The 15632-nt window shown below is 40.2% G+C and overlaps 1 protein-coding gene across 3 annotated transcripts in view; it reads left to right on the top strand.

Moving 5' to 3' along the window:
* Window positions 1-13796, top strand: part of ube3a (ubiquitin protein ligase E3A) — a 54485-nt gene extending 40689 nt beyond the window's left edge. Inside the window, exons 5-11 of one of the 3 annotated variants that reach the window (XM_033023249.1) lie at window positions 2193-2337; window positions 3494-3699; window positions 4177-4341; window positions 6742-6897; window positions 6996-7069; window positions 12274-12417; window positions 13094-13796. In XM_033023249.1, the coding sequence (XP_032879140.1) occupies window positions 2193-2337; window positions 3494-3699; window positions 4177-4341; window positions 6742-6897; window positions 6996-7069; window positions 12274-12417; window positions 13094-13214 (1011 nt within the window). In that variant the 3' untranslated portion in view covers window positions 13215-13796. Of the gene's footprint in view, window positions 1-2192; window positions 2338-3493; window positions 3700-4176; window positions 4342-6741; window positions 6898-6980; window positions 7070-12273; window positions 12418-13093 lie in introns of those variants that run through there. The other 2 variants (XM_033023250.1, XM_033023251.1) reach the window with 2 other exon arrangements.
* The last annotated feature ends 1836 nt before the right edge of the window (window positions 13797-15632 follow it).

The following is a 15632-nucleotide window of genomic DNA, read 5'->3' as shown; positions in this document are numbered from 1 at the left end:
CATAACTTGGATTATACACCATGTCTGAGAAGCCAAAATGAATGTATAAATGAATCAGAACTTTTTAAGTGGCGAATGATGGCAGAGTGAAGTTGGTGGCCAATAAGAAGGGTTATTTGCACATTCAAAATGAAGGAGAAAGGCAACATTGTATTAAAATTTTAAAAATTGAAGGTGCTGGACTTATGTGTGTGGGTGGGGGGGGGGGGGGGGAGAAATGCTGGAAGCAGGTCATGCAGCATATGCAAAAATAGATGCAGTTATGTATTAATACTAGTCAAGCACTGTGCCAAAACCAGGAATGAGGGAAAACAATTTGATTTTTGGCAAAAAATATTAAAAACTAATCTTTTGACTACCTTTGTTAAATCTTTAACAGAAAGAGATTTATTGCATTATGTAACTCTTTGAGCACCCTGAAATATGATGCAGTGGTGTAGAGATTATTTAGTGCTAGAATCTGCATGTAGACTGTGCAGCAACTGCCTAATAATTCTGAGTAAAAGATTCCTGCTGATTTTAAACTATTGAATTCTGATAAGTTTGGTCTTTGACCTGCATGTACTGTATGGCCTGAACAAAGGAAAATAGAATTGAAGTGATTTTGGAAGGGCAGTAACTAAGGGCGGCACTGTTGCTCAGCGGTAGAGTTGATGTCTTACAGAGCTTGCAGTGCCAGAGACCTAGGTTCGATCCCAACTACAGGTGTTGTCTGTATGGAGTTTGTACGTTCTCCCAGCGACCGCAAGGGAGACATTCGGTTTCCTCCCACACTCCAAAGACGTACAAGTTTGTACGTTAATTTGCTTGGTATAAATGCAAATTGGTCCTAGTGTGTGTAGGATACTGTTAATGTGCGGGGATCGCTGGGTGGTGGTGAAGGGCCTGTTTCCGTGCTGTATCTCTAAACTAAACTAACCACAAGACATGCTTTGAAATACTTGTGGAGACCAAAAATATGTTTTGCTAAATATCCTGCATTTAACGAGAGTTTATATCTCCACTGCTGCCAGACATGACATTTCCTGCATGTTTTTTTTAAATTTCAGATTTCTAAGCTGTAGTTTTTTTGCTTTTCAATTAATGAATTTGCATGATTTTACATTCAAATATGTTCTAATTTAAATGCTATTGACATAAATAGACTCATGGAGTAGCTGCCTAAAGTCATGGACTCAAACTCCATTATGATTAAATAAAACTAAATTAATAGGTGAAGGTGCAGAATTTATGGATGAAAGTTATCTGCCTGAGAATGTCAGCTATATCATTAATATCTTTAAGAAAAGGGAAGCTATCATTCATCCCACACAGCACAATTGGTTCATTATGGTAAACAACCATCCCATTTTGGGTTGCCTGCATTCCAGGAGCACAGTATAAAATAACTCGTATGATATTTAGTTGCTGCATCTCGATATACTGAAGTGTGGATTTTGTTGTAGGAGGCAAACATTTTATCTGCTATAATATGAAATTGTTACAAAATGCAGAATTAAAAAAATTATAATATTTTATAATATTTAAATTATGATGAGCACTGGAAGAATGAAATTGGTGAATGGTTCTTGACATGGACCCAATTTTCTGTCCATGGGAGAATAGTTAACATTTTAAAGGTACCATCTGCTATCAGTGAGTGAAATTTACAAACTAAGCAAAGGTAACAGCACTATGTTCGAGCAAACATACTATCTGTCTATTTTGATCTCCGAGTAGATTTTAAGATTCTTATTTTCACCAACTTTAATTTATTTTCTCAATTTTCAACTAAATTCTAAATGGCAGCAGACACTGCAGCCAGGGTAAATATTAACAGCATAAAAACCACAGTTTATCGGAAATTCAAAAGATGGAGAATGAATTAACTTCAAATGTACTACAATTGGTTTTATTCCACTGAAACTCTTATATTTCCATTTCATACTTGGAAGCCTTTTCTTTAATTGTGACCAGAATGTTAATGCAACTATTTTGCCTTGTAATTTGCACTGAAACAACAATTGAGGCCTGGTTCAGTGTTGAAACTGAAATAAGTATTTTATTATGCAAAGCAAGGATCTCAAATGCGTTCTTCCAAAACGCGGATAGATTGTGTTCAAGTCTGAAGTATTTTGAAGTGAGTGTGTTTAAATTTGAGTGTGTTATTGATTAAATTAATAATCCTTCAACATTTAAACTGTTTGTAATAGCTGGAGATGATTGCCATGGAAAACCCTGCAGATCTGAAGAAACAGCTCTATGTAGAATTTGAAGGTGAACAAGGTGTGGATGAAGGAGGCGTTTCCAAAGAGTTTTTTCAGCTTGTTGTGGAAGAAATCTTCAACCCTGACATTGGTATGGATTTGGGTTTTATAGTGCTCCAATTTTTGTATACTGGCTGCAGCTGCAGGCATTTGCGGAGCTACTCGTGTTAGCTTGAAGTGATGCAGCATGCCTCCAGTAGACTAGAAAATCTTTAATTCGGACTGCATACTCTTAGTTAATGAAGTCCTAACCTGCTCAACCTCTCCCTATAGCTCAGACCTTCGGGTCCTGGCAGCATCATTGTAAATCTTTGTAGCACCCTTTGCAGCTTAACAACATCTTTCCTATAACATGGTGATCATGCCCAGACCAGCGTCTTGTACAACTCAGTGGTTCAATGGTACTTTAGTGTCATATGTACCGAAGTAGTGTGAAATTCCTTTTATGCAGTAAAAGTATTATTAAAAAGTATACATCAGCACAATCTTAGTTAAGTGCAAGTGTATAGGAATAGTACACTGAGACAGTATACAAGAGTCGCCATGTTTTGGCACTTTTTCATGATTCAAGTCCCAAGTGGTTATAGATGTAGTTAGCTGGCCCATAAAACCCCGTTGTCTGGCGGCATTGCAGCGTAGGCCTGAGGCAGAGAACTCACTTTTGTATCATCAGCAAACTTCCAAATCTTGCCCATGTTCTCATCCAAATCATTGATGTAGAGGAAAAACATAACGGGCCCAGCACTGAACCCTGAGGCACACGTCTAGTTACAGGCCTCCAGTCTGAGAAGCAACCTTCCACCATCACCCTCTGCTTCCTTCCATGGAGACAATTTGCTATCCATTCACCTATCTCTCCTTGGATCCCATGCAGTTTAACCTTCCAGAGCAGCCTACCATGCAGTCACCACCACTCTGCCGCAGCAGGCCACAACCGATCCATGCACTCGGCCACTTGGAGCGGTGCCCAATTCTGTTCAGCCCCCGAGTTGCTGCAGGGCCTCCAGCGGCCCATTCCACCTATGCCTCGAACCGGAAACATTGAGCCACGAACCATCGGCCCTTGCCTCACCCGTCCATCGTACAGCCTCCATGCCCCGGCCGGGGTGCCACCTGCAGCCGACCTTGTAGCACCCAGAGCATTTTTCAACATGCACGATTTGTAACTTTTTTTGAGATGTTAAAGATTTTTGCTTTTTTTTTTCTCTGCTCCTCTTCCCCTCTCCTACACCTCCCTCCCTTCACAGGAATGTTCACATATGATGAGTCTTCAAAATTGTTCTGGTTCAACACCTCCTCATTTGAGACCGAGGGACAGTTTACTCTAATTGGTATAGTTCTTGGCCTGGCTATTTACAACAACTGTATACTGGATGTGCATTTTCCTATGGTCGTTTACAGAAAATTGCTGGGCAAAAAGGGAACGTTGCGTGACCTGGAAGACTCTCACCCGGTAACGTACAAGAATTATCAGCTTTCTCTACTTAAATAATTTATTATATTGCAACTTGTTAATTAAGTTCCAGAGCAGTTTTCCATCCATCTGCATGAGCAAGTTTCTACTAGTTGATATTTTAATCCATTTGCCTGTAGGCGTGGGAGTTGTTTTGGGTAATCATGAAAGTTGCAAAGTGAAGTTATTGAAATTTGAAATTGAAATTAATGCCTAATGTTTCCCTTTCTGTAATTGGCCTTCTACTCATTTGAACTAACCAAATATATATCAGGCAGTTGAATAAAACAACTCCAAATTAAGAGTGGTGAGCACTTTGCATGCAATGTTGCGGCGTTCAGCATTGTTTTGCGTAAAATTATAAAATCCAAGATCAATTATTAACCATACGAAATACATCAACTCATTAAAGTAATATTTTATCAGTGATAAGTTTCCTGAAACTCAAATGCATGTGCATTATTTATGCTCCCTCAGGTCTTGTTTCAAAGTTTGAAAGAACTTCTTGAATATGATGGCTGTGTCGAGGATGACATGATGATCACTTTCCAAATATCACAAACTGACTTGTTTGGAACTCCAGTGATGTGTGAATTAAAGGAAAATGGAAATCAGATTCCGGTGACAAATGAAAACAGAAAGGTAAAGTCATGATAATTCCAAAGTTTGGATTTAAAATAACCTAAATTGGAGTACTGGCATTTTTTCATTGACATATGGATGGCCACATAACTTTGTCCAGATGTAACTACAAAATAGTGGGCACAGACCTCCTTTAAAAAAAAACTTGCTTCAATAATTAGATATAGTGCTTTTTTTTACAAAGGTGCTAGTACACATATAACAGAACACATGATGGTGGTTGCTGTACAACAATCTAGTTTTTAACTTTTTTTAAACTTCCCAAGTGATACTTAAGATTTTATCATCTTACTAGACCAAGTGCAGACCCATTGGGTCTGTTCCCCCAACGTGTGGTTGTGGGGGGGGGGGGGGGGAGGCGGCATGCAGCGTCACACACACTAACTAACCCCCCACCCCGCACTCACGCTAATTACCCCCCTTGATATTATATTAATATTATTAATTTGCTCCTTTTACCCCATACACACCCTATCTACTGACGCATAGCCCCCAACTTGCAGTCACATCTAGAGAGGGGGTGGGGCGGGGGTAGAGAGTGAGGGCAGAGAGAGAAGGGGCAGAGACAGAGAGAGAGACAGACACAGAGAGAGGGGCAAGAAGGAGAGGGGTGGAGAGGAGGAGAAGAGGGAGGGTGGGTGAGGGGGAAAGGTGGGGGAGGAGAGTGAGGGGGTGCTGAGAGGGGAGGGGGAGCAGGGAGGGGGAGGTAGGGTAGAGGGTAGGGGGTGTGGAGGGGATGGGGTTTAGGGGAGGGTGGGGGAGGGGATGGAGGGGAGAGAGAGAGAGGAGAGGGGGGGGGAAAAGAGGGTGTGGGGAGGGTGGAGGGAAGGGGGTAGGGGTGTGTGGAGGGGAGGGGGTTTAGAGGAGGAATGGTGGGGGAGAAAAAGAGGGGGGAGGGTGGAGAGGAGAGGGGGGGAGAGGAGAGGAGGGGGGGAGGAGATGTGAGGAGGGGGGGAGGGGAGGTGAGGAGGGGGGGAGGAGAGGTGAGGAGGGGGGGAGGAGAGGTGAGGAGGGGGGGAGGAGAGGAGAGGAGGGGGGGAGAATTTAAAAAACATTTTAGAACCAAAAAAGACACATTCTGCAAGCATTGTAGAACCAAAAGAGACACTTTTTGCAAACATTTTAGAACCAATAAACACTTTTTGCAAACATTTTAGAACCAATAGACACATTCTGCAAGCGTTTTAGAACCACTAAGGACACTTACATTTGAGTAGACATGTGTTCAGTGTTATTCACAGCTCAGAGAAACGTGACCCTCTGCCTTCCTCCATCTTGAAGAGACTGATTGGAGCACACCACTTCCTGGTTTTATAGTCCCTCCCCCTGCCGCCAGCAGGGGCAGCAGAGAGAATGGGGAATTTTGTAAAATCATTAATATCTCTGTCATTTTTCATCGACGGGAAAAATCCTCGGCACACATACGGCGGAGGGGGGCTCTGAGCAAGGTGGCCAAAAATGACGGCTGTAGGTGGCGGCGTTCTCTCGGAAATCGCAGCACAGATGGCCAAAACTGGTCAAGAACAGACTTTTAGTAATATAGATTGCTGCAGGACTGCATAGTCTTTCCTTTTTCTTGTCTCTAAGCTAATGCAAAATGGCTTTCTTTTTGTTTGTCTCTTTAAAAATAAATGAAAAACGACCTGAATAAATTGAGGGAGCTCTAGTCAAACTGGTCCTTGCACTCAAGTTCTCCCACGAGTATAGGACATTTACCTACAAGGATGACATGGGCGGGGGGGGGGGGGGGGGGGGGGTAGGTAATGAGGCACAGAAAATAAAAGACCAATGCAAGACAAGTGGCAATGGAGAGGGGCCAAGAGCTAGAGAAGAAGAAATTGAGGTTTGAAGGATGTGATTTTTTTTTTCCCTCCATAATTGAGCTGTCACAAAATATCAGTGTAAAATGTTTTTTTTTTTTTGTTTTTTTTTGGCCGTGGACTTGGAATGGTACAAATTGAGAACTTGCCATTGAGTATCGCCTATTGAGACGATCCATATCTCGAGATCCAAATAAATTTCATCTGCTCAAGGTCCAGCGGCCCAGTCCAGTTTTGTGGTTCTACCGCAGAACACCATTCACCCTAAATGTAAGAACGTTGTGGCAAAAGTGTATTGCACAGGAGAAGTATCGGTAGTTGGAAATACATTTGGTAAGTGAATATTATGAAAGTTATGGGGAGGAACTCGTGAATAGGAGAAAAATTGTGGGAGAACGCAAAGAAACTCTTGAACTGGTAGAGCTAGTCAGTGGCAGACATTTATATTATGGAAGACTGAAACGTGAATTAATAATTGTCCATTTTTTTTGTGTGATATTAAATTATAGATACATTGATCGTGTTTCCCACCGCTGATATGGTACTAAGCTCTAATGTGATGTTATTTTGTTCCAAACAGGAATTTGTTGAACTTTATACAGAGTATATTCTCAACAAATCAGTAGAAAAGCAGTTTAAAGCCTTTCGAAGAGGTTTCCATATGGTAACCAATGAGTCACCGCTCAAGTATTTATTCCGACCAGAAGAGATTGAGCTACTAGTCTGTGGAAGTCCGGTAAATTAGTATTAAAAACCTATGTACTAAACTTTATAATTAGAGACCATGAACTTTAAAATTATTAAAGTTGATAAAGAAAGATCTCTCAAATTTAGAACCTAGATTTTCAAGCACTAGAAGATACTACAGAGTACGATGGTGGATATTCCAAGAATTCTCGTATTGTAAGGTATGGTATTAAGTTTACTTCAATTTCTAAGTTGGCAATAATGTCTAAAAGCAACATTGTAGGTGATGTATTTTAGCATAGAGCTATACGTTTTATTTTTGATTCTCCCAATTTTTTTCACCGACTTATCCTTTTGTTTAGATGCATTGGTTAAGATTGAGTATTTTGCCTCATTGTTCACCAAACAGCCATGCAACAATATCATGGTTCTGTAATCAGTAACTTTCACCAGCTTCAATCACTTTTATACTAAGTGCGATTACAGCAAGTGCAATGTTTTCCACAGATTCACATTGATTTAATTAATACATGACAAAATCCTGTCCATCTCGTCTTACTCTCCTTGATCTTTCCTTCATAATATTAGAAGTGGAGTATTTACTGATTATTCCACTTGTCACACCCTTAGTAATTAAGCAGTCATGCCAGGGTGCAGGAAGATGTAGGGTATGTTCAGATAAGGGCTGGTAAACGTACTCAAATACCATTTCTGGCAAAGGAGAATCTGTGTAAATGATGCTAAAGGCCAAACACTAAAGCCTCAATATAAATGTCCCAAGAGTCATATTGATGAAAAAGTGTTACTTCAAGAGCACGTTAAAGCCTGGGTGCTCCGTGGTAAGTGATTTCCCCATGTTTATTCACAATCTACAAGATTCAAAGTCATGGTGTGATTTGAATGCTATCTGCTTGTCTGTACAGATATGTTCCTAACAGTCAACTCAATTATTAATCACAAAGAAGCCAGAGTGTTTGACACTCCATCTACAGTGCCCTCCATAATGTTTGGGGCAAAGATTATAGGACAAAGAAAATTTATTTATTTGCCTGTACTCCACAATCTGAGATTTGTAAGAGAAAAAAATACACGTGGTTAAAGTGCATATTGTCAGATTTTATTAAATGCCATGTTTCATCATGTAACAATTACAGTAGTGTTTTTCTTAGTTACCCACATTTTAGGGCACAGTAATGTTTGGGACGCATGGCTTCACTGGCATTTGTAATTGCTCAAATGTGTTTAATTGCCACCTTAATTCAGGTATAAGATTGCTCTCAGCACGTAGTCTTTCCTCCAGTCTTTCCACACCTTTGGAAACCTTTATTGCTGTTTATCAACATGAGGACCAAAGTTGTGCCAATGAAAGTCAAAGGAGCCATTATGAGACTGAGATAAAAATAAAGACATCAACCAAAATCGACTGTTTGGAACACCATCAAGAAGAAAGAGAGCACTGGTGAGCTCACTAATCGCAAAGGGACTGGCAGGCCAAGGAAGACATCCACAGCTGATGACAGAAGAATTCTCTCTATAATTTAAAAAATCCCCAAACACCTGTCTGACAGATCAGAAACACACTTCAGGAGTCAGGTGTGGAATTGTCAATGACCACTGTCCACAGAAGACTTCATGAACAGAAATACAGAGGCTACACTGCATGATGCAAACCACTGTATAGCCGCAAAAATAGGATGGCCAGGTTACAGTTTGCCAAGAAGTACTTAAAAGAGCAACCACAGTTCTGAAAAAAGGTCTTGTGGACAGATGAGACAAAAATTAATTTATATCAGAGTTGATGGCATGAGCAAAGTATGGAGGAGAGAAGGAACTGCCCAAGATCCAAAGCATACCACCTCATCAGTGAAACACGGTGGTGGGAGTGGTATGGGCTCGGAATATATGGCTGCTGAAGGTACTGGCTGACTTATCTTCATTGATGATACAACTGCTGATGGCAGTAGCATAATGAATTCTGAAGTGTATAGACACATCCTACCTGCTACAAGTTCAAACAAATGCCTCAAAACTCATTGGCCGATGGTTTATTCTACAGCAAGACAATGATCCCAAACATACTGCTAAAGCGTTTTTCAAAGCTAAAAAAGGTCAATTCTTGTGTGGCCAAGTCAATCACCCGATCTGAACCCAATTGAGCTTGCCTTTTATATGCTGAAGAGAAAACTGAAGGGGACTAGCCCCCAAAACGAGCATAAGCTAAAGATGGCTGCAATTCAGGCCTGGCAAGAGCATCACCAGAGAAGCAAATGTCCATGAATTGCAGACTTCAAGCAGTCATTGCATGCAAAGGATATGCAACAAAATACTAAACATGACTACTTTCATTTACATGACACTGCTGTGTCCCAAACATTATGGTGCCCTGAAATGGGGGGGACTTTGTATAAACACAGCTGTAATTTCTACATGGTGAAACCAAAATGTATAAAAATGGCCATTATTAAAATGTGACATAGAAATATAGAAAATAGGTGCAGGAGTAGGCCATTTGAGCCTGCACCGCCATTCAATATGATCATGGCTGATCATCCAACTCAGTATCCTGTACCTGCCTTCTCTCCATACCCCCTGATCCCTTTAGCCACAAGGGCCACATCTTAAATATAGCCAATGAACTGGCCTCAACTACCTTCTGTGGCAGAGAATTCCACAGATTCACCACTCTCTGTGTAAATAAATGATTTTCTCATCTCAGTCCTAAAAGACTTCCCCCTTATCCTTAAACTGTGACCCCTTGTTCTGGACTTCCCCAACATCGGGAATAATCTTCCTGCATCTAGCCTGTCCAACCCCTTAAGAATTTTGTAAGTTTCTATAAGATCCTCCCTCAGTGACAATGTGCACTTTAGCCACGTTGGATTTTTCTATTACAAATCTCGAATTGTGGGGTACAGAGGCAAATATATAAATGATGGGTCTTTGCCCCAAACATTATGGAGGACACTGTACCAACTTAAATCTTCACATTTTTCATCGGCACGCAGTGGCATCATTATCTGCTATCTGCTAAGAGGTGTAGCAGCAACGTAAAGGTTTCTTTGGCAGCAACTCACAAATGTACAACTTCAACTGTCCAGGCGCTCGAGGACACCAATGTCATGGAAGCTCCGCCATCTCCAAGATTACTTGCAAAGCCATCTTCATTGCAAGTATTGCAATCCTAATTACAATCATTTACCTTCCTCTCCAGTGGCAATTTTGAGTAAGCCTCCACAGTGTGGGTATCATCAAGGGTAATTGGGAATGGAGAATAGGTATTGACCTTTACAATGAAGCCCATATCCCCAAATGATTGAAGAGTATTAATTTAAAACTAGTACAATTTTTAGAATCATGTCCTCAAAGAAAAGCTTGTTATAGCAGTATTTTAATATTTGTATGACAAGTATGATAATAAGTTAATCAATGCAGAACATTAACAAAATAGAGTAAATGTGATTTTCATATGCTTTAGGGTTTTGGAATTCACACTTGGAATACTGTTCTACATTACTTTTAGCAAAAAAATTATTTTGTTTCTTGTTTTTCTGTATGAAAAGAATAACTGATCACTGATTCTATTATGATGTGGCAGTTGGTTTGAAATTTTATTGTGCCTTTTTATCTGACATCTCGTGTTGCTAAATTGATTAGGATTTTGTGTATTTAGAAATTAAGCATTAAAGATCTCATCTGAACTGTTGTGCAATTAAAATATTTTTTTTCCCCCTATGGTTTACTATAATGTTAAGGAAGCACTTGTGGAGAAATTTTAATTTGGATTTTTCACTAAATTATACACTTGATATGATTTAACAAAGAACCAGAAACAATGGAAGGGAGAACTTTACACTATAAGTAGGTGGAATTTGGAATTCGCTCGGAGTAGTGGGCAAAGATGCTATTCTTGTGCTTTCAAATGAGAATTGGTTAATACTGGAAGGGGTAAAAAAAAATCCAAGCATCCGAGGCAAGTGAAGCTAATTGGGTAACTCGTCAAAAATATAAATTTGTTCAAATCAATAGCAGCACCTGTAGCGGCAGATTTTCATATCTTTCAGGTAATTAGCACCCTAGCCGCTATTTGGATGAGAATGGTTGAAGGGGGTGTCTTCTAAACGTATGCAAGCTCACTCACAGAGACCTTCAGAGCTTCTTCTCAGATATGGCTTCAAATTTTGATGACTAAATGCTTTATTGTTGATAGAAAACAGTGAGATACATCCAAATTTCTTCCGACTCGTTACTACAATCTTCTTCGAACTCCAACTTATTACTTTAGACATTAGAAAACTCCTTGTGTCTCCATAACACTGGCATGATCCCGCATAGAAACATAGAAAACAGGTGCAGAAGTAGGCCAATCGGCCCTTCGAGCCTGCACCGCCATTCAATATGATCATGGCTGATCATCCAACTCAGTATCCTGTACCTACCTTCTCTCCAGACCCCCTGATACCTTTAGCCACAAGGGCCGCATCTAACTCCCTCTTAAATATAGCCAATGAACTGGCCTCAACTACCTTCTGTGGCAGAGAATTCCAGTGATTCACCACTGTCTGTGTGAAAAATGTTTTTCTCATCTCGGTCCTAAAAGATTTCCCCCTTATCCTTAAACTGCGACCCCTTGTTCTGGACTTCCCCAACATCGGGAAGAATCTTCCTGCATCTAGCCTGTCCAGGACGATTGTTCCCTTCCCCTTCGTCTCTCCAAACTAATCTAAAAACTAAACTTCTGCGCAAGCATCTAAGCTCCAAACACGCCCAAAAACACGTCATAAATCCCACCCACAATATAACGGGCAGTCTAAAATTTAAAGGCACATGCCATCATCAATGACATGCAAAACAGGCCAAATGGCCACTACATAACCTATGCTTTGTGCTCAAGATATGTAAATGGAAACTGGTTTCCATGTTGCAATGGTTTAGAGTAGTAGACCATCCTAAGGAGTGTCTATTTTAATAGCAAGAAAGGCAGCATGGGTTTTATAACCATCTAGTCCCTCTTTTTGTGTATTTCTATATCAAATGGTTGTTCACCAAATGAGAGCAATGTAATTTTAGTTCTGAAGAACCACAATTGACATCTCCAACTTACAGATGTTTTATGATTTCCAGAAGAAAACATTATAATTTCCAAGTGGAGTTGGTCTAGTCAAGTGTTGGAATTCATAATATCTTTATTTACTGTGAAGAAGTCTAGACATCAACTTGTCACTTTAATATGGCTAACTTGCATGTAATAAATGGGGTGGGGGTTGTTGTCAAGTAGTTACACTAATGTGATGTATGAAGGTCTGTTGTACATGGGGTGAAACTGTTTAGAAGGCATTAAATAAATAACTTTCTGAAAGAAATGAAGCATTGTGTGTCACCAAGCAGTGAATTCAGTACTAATCAATGAATTTTAATTCCTTTTCAGGGAATTCTGGGAAATAGTCCAGGCATTTTCGGATGAGCAAAAACGACTCTTTCTGCAGTTTACAACAGGCACAGATCGAGCACCGGTTGGTGGCCTTGGGAAACTTAAGATGATCATCGCTAAGAACGGACCAGATTCTGAGAGGTAATGGTCTACGATAAAGCCCTCTTTAGTGTCATCTGCAAACTTACTAATCGTACCTTATATGATCTCATCCAAATCCATTGATATAGATGACAAACACCAATGGGCCCAGCCCCGAACCCTGAGGCACATCACTAGTCACAGGTCTCCAGTCTGAAAAACAACTTTCCATCATCACCCTTTGCTTCCTTTCATGAGGCCAATAGTCTCTCCAGTCGACTCATCTCTCGTTGGATCCCATGCGATCTAACCTTCCAGACCTTGTCAAATGCCTTGCTGATTCCTGTCACTGCAATGGAAATGGTTTTTCTACATGTAAATCTTGAGTTCCATAGCAAGTTTGCATTAATTAGTAATGCAGGTTGATCATTCTCTGTCTGTAGCTAACATGAAATTTTAAAGTAATATCTACCTGACCCAGTTGTATAACGCCCATATGGTTTCCATAGAGAGATTTTGACCCTCGTTAATATTTTGAAAGTTCTTTATATCGGTGCTGAATAAATGCCAAAACCAGGTAGTAGATTGAGATTGCAGGTAGCTACCTCAAATATTTATTCTTTTTCATCCTCAAATTAACGACAAAAAAATTAAAAGGGTATGACTGTAAGATTCTTTATTATGAAAATTGTTTTTTCATTATTACTAAACTTGATGTCTCACTTTTCCCTTCCAGGTTACCGACATCTCACACATGTTTTAATGTCCTCCTACTCCCTGAGTATTGCAACAAGGAAAAGCTCAGTGAGAGACTACTAAAGGCCATTACCTATGCCAAAGGGTTTGGCATGCTGTAAAAGATATGAATGTAAAGCGTGTGATAAAAAGTAAAATGATGGGTGTCGGTGTCCCTGTGTTTTTTTTAAGGTCACACAATAGCAACAATAGACACCCATGACTCTACTTCCTCTCCTGGGGGTGCTAGGCTGGAACAGCAGATGTCACAAGAGGCAATGGGATGGAACAGCAGGTTTCGGCTACTTCTACAACTTTTATTTTGTTGGCGTGACTTCCATATCATTTGCTTGTATGTATAGTAAACATTTTCTGTATTTATTTTGATGTTCATTCGGGGTGGGTGTTACTCAACCAAATGCTTGTTCCATCACTAAATTGAACTTTATAAATTTATGATAGGAAAAAAAATTCTCCCAAATAACGTTCCTTGGATTATCAATGTAAATTTTTTATTTTTTATTTTTTAATGTGCTTTTGTTTCTTTTGTGGCACTCTGTTTTGGGTGCATTTCTACTCTTCCCATAACCTCATTGTTGCTTTTGAGCTTAAGATTTGGAGTGGTTTTGTGCAAGCACTGCTGTTCTAGTCCCAGAAAGAGTTTTTACTTTACATCTAATAAAGATGAAAAAAAAAACCTGGAATGTTAATTGCATCCTTAAGATCCTGCTTTAGTTACCGCACAAAAATTCTTGGAAGATTTTAGAATAAAATCTAAAAAATCTCCACTGCTCATTCTTGCAAGTCTGGAAATACATTTTCTTTTTAGCTTTTCAACTTTCTTGCAGAATATGGAATTTTAAATCCATTGTTTGAGATTTTCGGTGATACCCTCACACAATATGCAGAAGTTGCTGGCTGTATTGGGGAAAACTTAGAAGTGGGAATGTGTGCAAAAGTGCCCTTGCAAGAATTTGAGTCAAAGCTTCCTCTTTTGACTCTCCAACAAATCTAAAATTTACTGTGCTTTTTTAAAAGCTTTACACTTTTTCCCCTCATTTGCTGTACCTAATCAATTTATTCAGCAAGAACAGCATTGTGTTTAACGCTATCGGCCTTTCATTTCTAATGGAGCAAAATGTAATTACTTCATTCCGTTTCCTGTGAAAAACACTGTGCATTCATCTTATCCATGCACTTCATTATTTTGTACACCTCTAAGGTCATCACTTGGTCTCTGTCCCAAACAATAAAGTCCAAACCTGCCCAACATCATCCGACCTGATGTGTACCTAACTACATTCTCAAAATCTGTAGGATTCTGGTGGGATTTTTGCAGATATCTTCAACCTCTCACTACTATAGTCTTGGGTCCCTGCCTGCTTTCAAAGGATATCTGTAATATTGAAGCCCAGGAAGAGCAAGTTTAGCTTAGTTTTTTAGTTGAGTTTAGAGATACAGCATGGAAACAGGCCTTTCGGCCCACCGGGTCCGTGGTCTGCAAATCCCTGCGCATTAACACTATCCTACAGACTAGGGACAACTTACAAATTTACCAAGCCAATTTACCTTCATACCTGCACGTCTTTGGAGTGTGGGAGGAAACCAAAGATCTTGGAGAAAATCCACGCCGGTCACGGGGAGAACATACAAACTCCATACAGACAGCACCTTGTTCTCCAGCGCTGTAAGGCATTATGACTGACTGGTGGTGTCCATATGCCTTGCGATGAAGTGCTTCAAGAGTTGGGTTATGAATCAAATTAACTGCATCAGTAATGACCTGGAACCACTTCAATTTGCCTACGGCCACAACACATTAGGAACGGATGTGATCTCACTGGCTCTTCACCCTGCACTGAATGACTTGACAACAGTAACACACACCAGGCAGTTGTTCGTTGACCGCAGCACCATCGTTCTTTCCAAATCCATCGTCAAACTCCAGGAACTGGGTCGCTGATCCTTCCACATCAACCGACCTCAATACAGATTTGCAACAACAACTTGTTGACTCATTCCCCTGCCCTACTCTATATTCATGACTGTGAAGTCAGACACTGTTCCGAAACCCTATTTAAATTTGCCCACAACACCTCTGTTTGGCAAATAATTGGTTATAATGGGTCAAAGAACATGAGGGCGATGAATGACTCCCTCTTTCTTCCTCTCAACAATAACAAGAAGATTGTTGACCCGGAAGGGAATGCTGAAAGATCATGTACCGCCTTCATTGGCGGGACGACAGTACAGTCAACAGCTTCAGGTTCCTGGGCATACATATCTCTGATCTGTTCTGGGCCTAATACATTGATTCAATCACAGTGAAACTTCTCCAATGCCCATACTTCCTCAGTAGTTTGAGAGGATTTGGTAAGCTGCCAAATACTCTATTGAACTTTTGCAGGTGCGTGACGGAGAACATAATAACTACTTGCATTGTGGCCTGGTTCAGTAATTTGAATGCTCAGTAATGAAGGAGACATCACTCAATCCATCATAGATACGGACCTCCACACCATCGAATAGATCTATAAAGA

This window comes from Amblyraja radiata, chromosome 6, assembly GCF_010909765.2.
Source record: "Amblyraja radiata isolate CabotCenter1 chromosome 6, sAmbRad1.1.pri, whole genome shotgun sequence".
NCBI classification, from domain to species: Eukaryota; Metazoa; Chordata; class Chondrichthyes; order Rajiformes; family Rajidae; genus Amblyraja; species Amblyraja radiata.
Note: the sequence above shows the minus strand (reverse complement) of the source record. Positions and strands in the feature narration are given on the sequence as shown.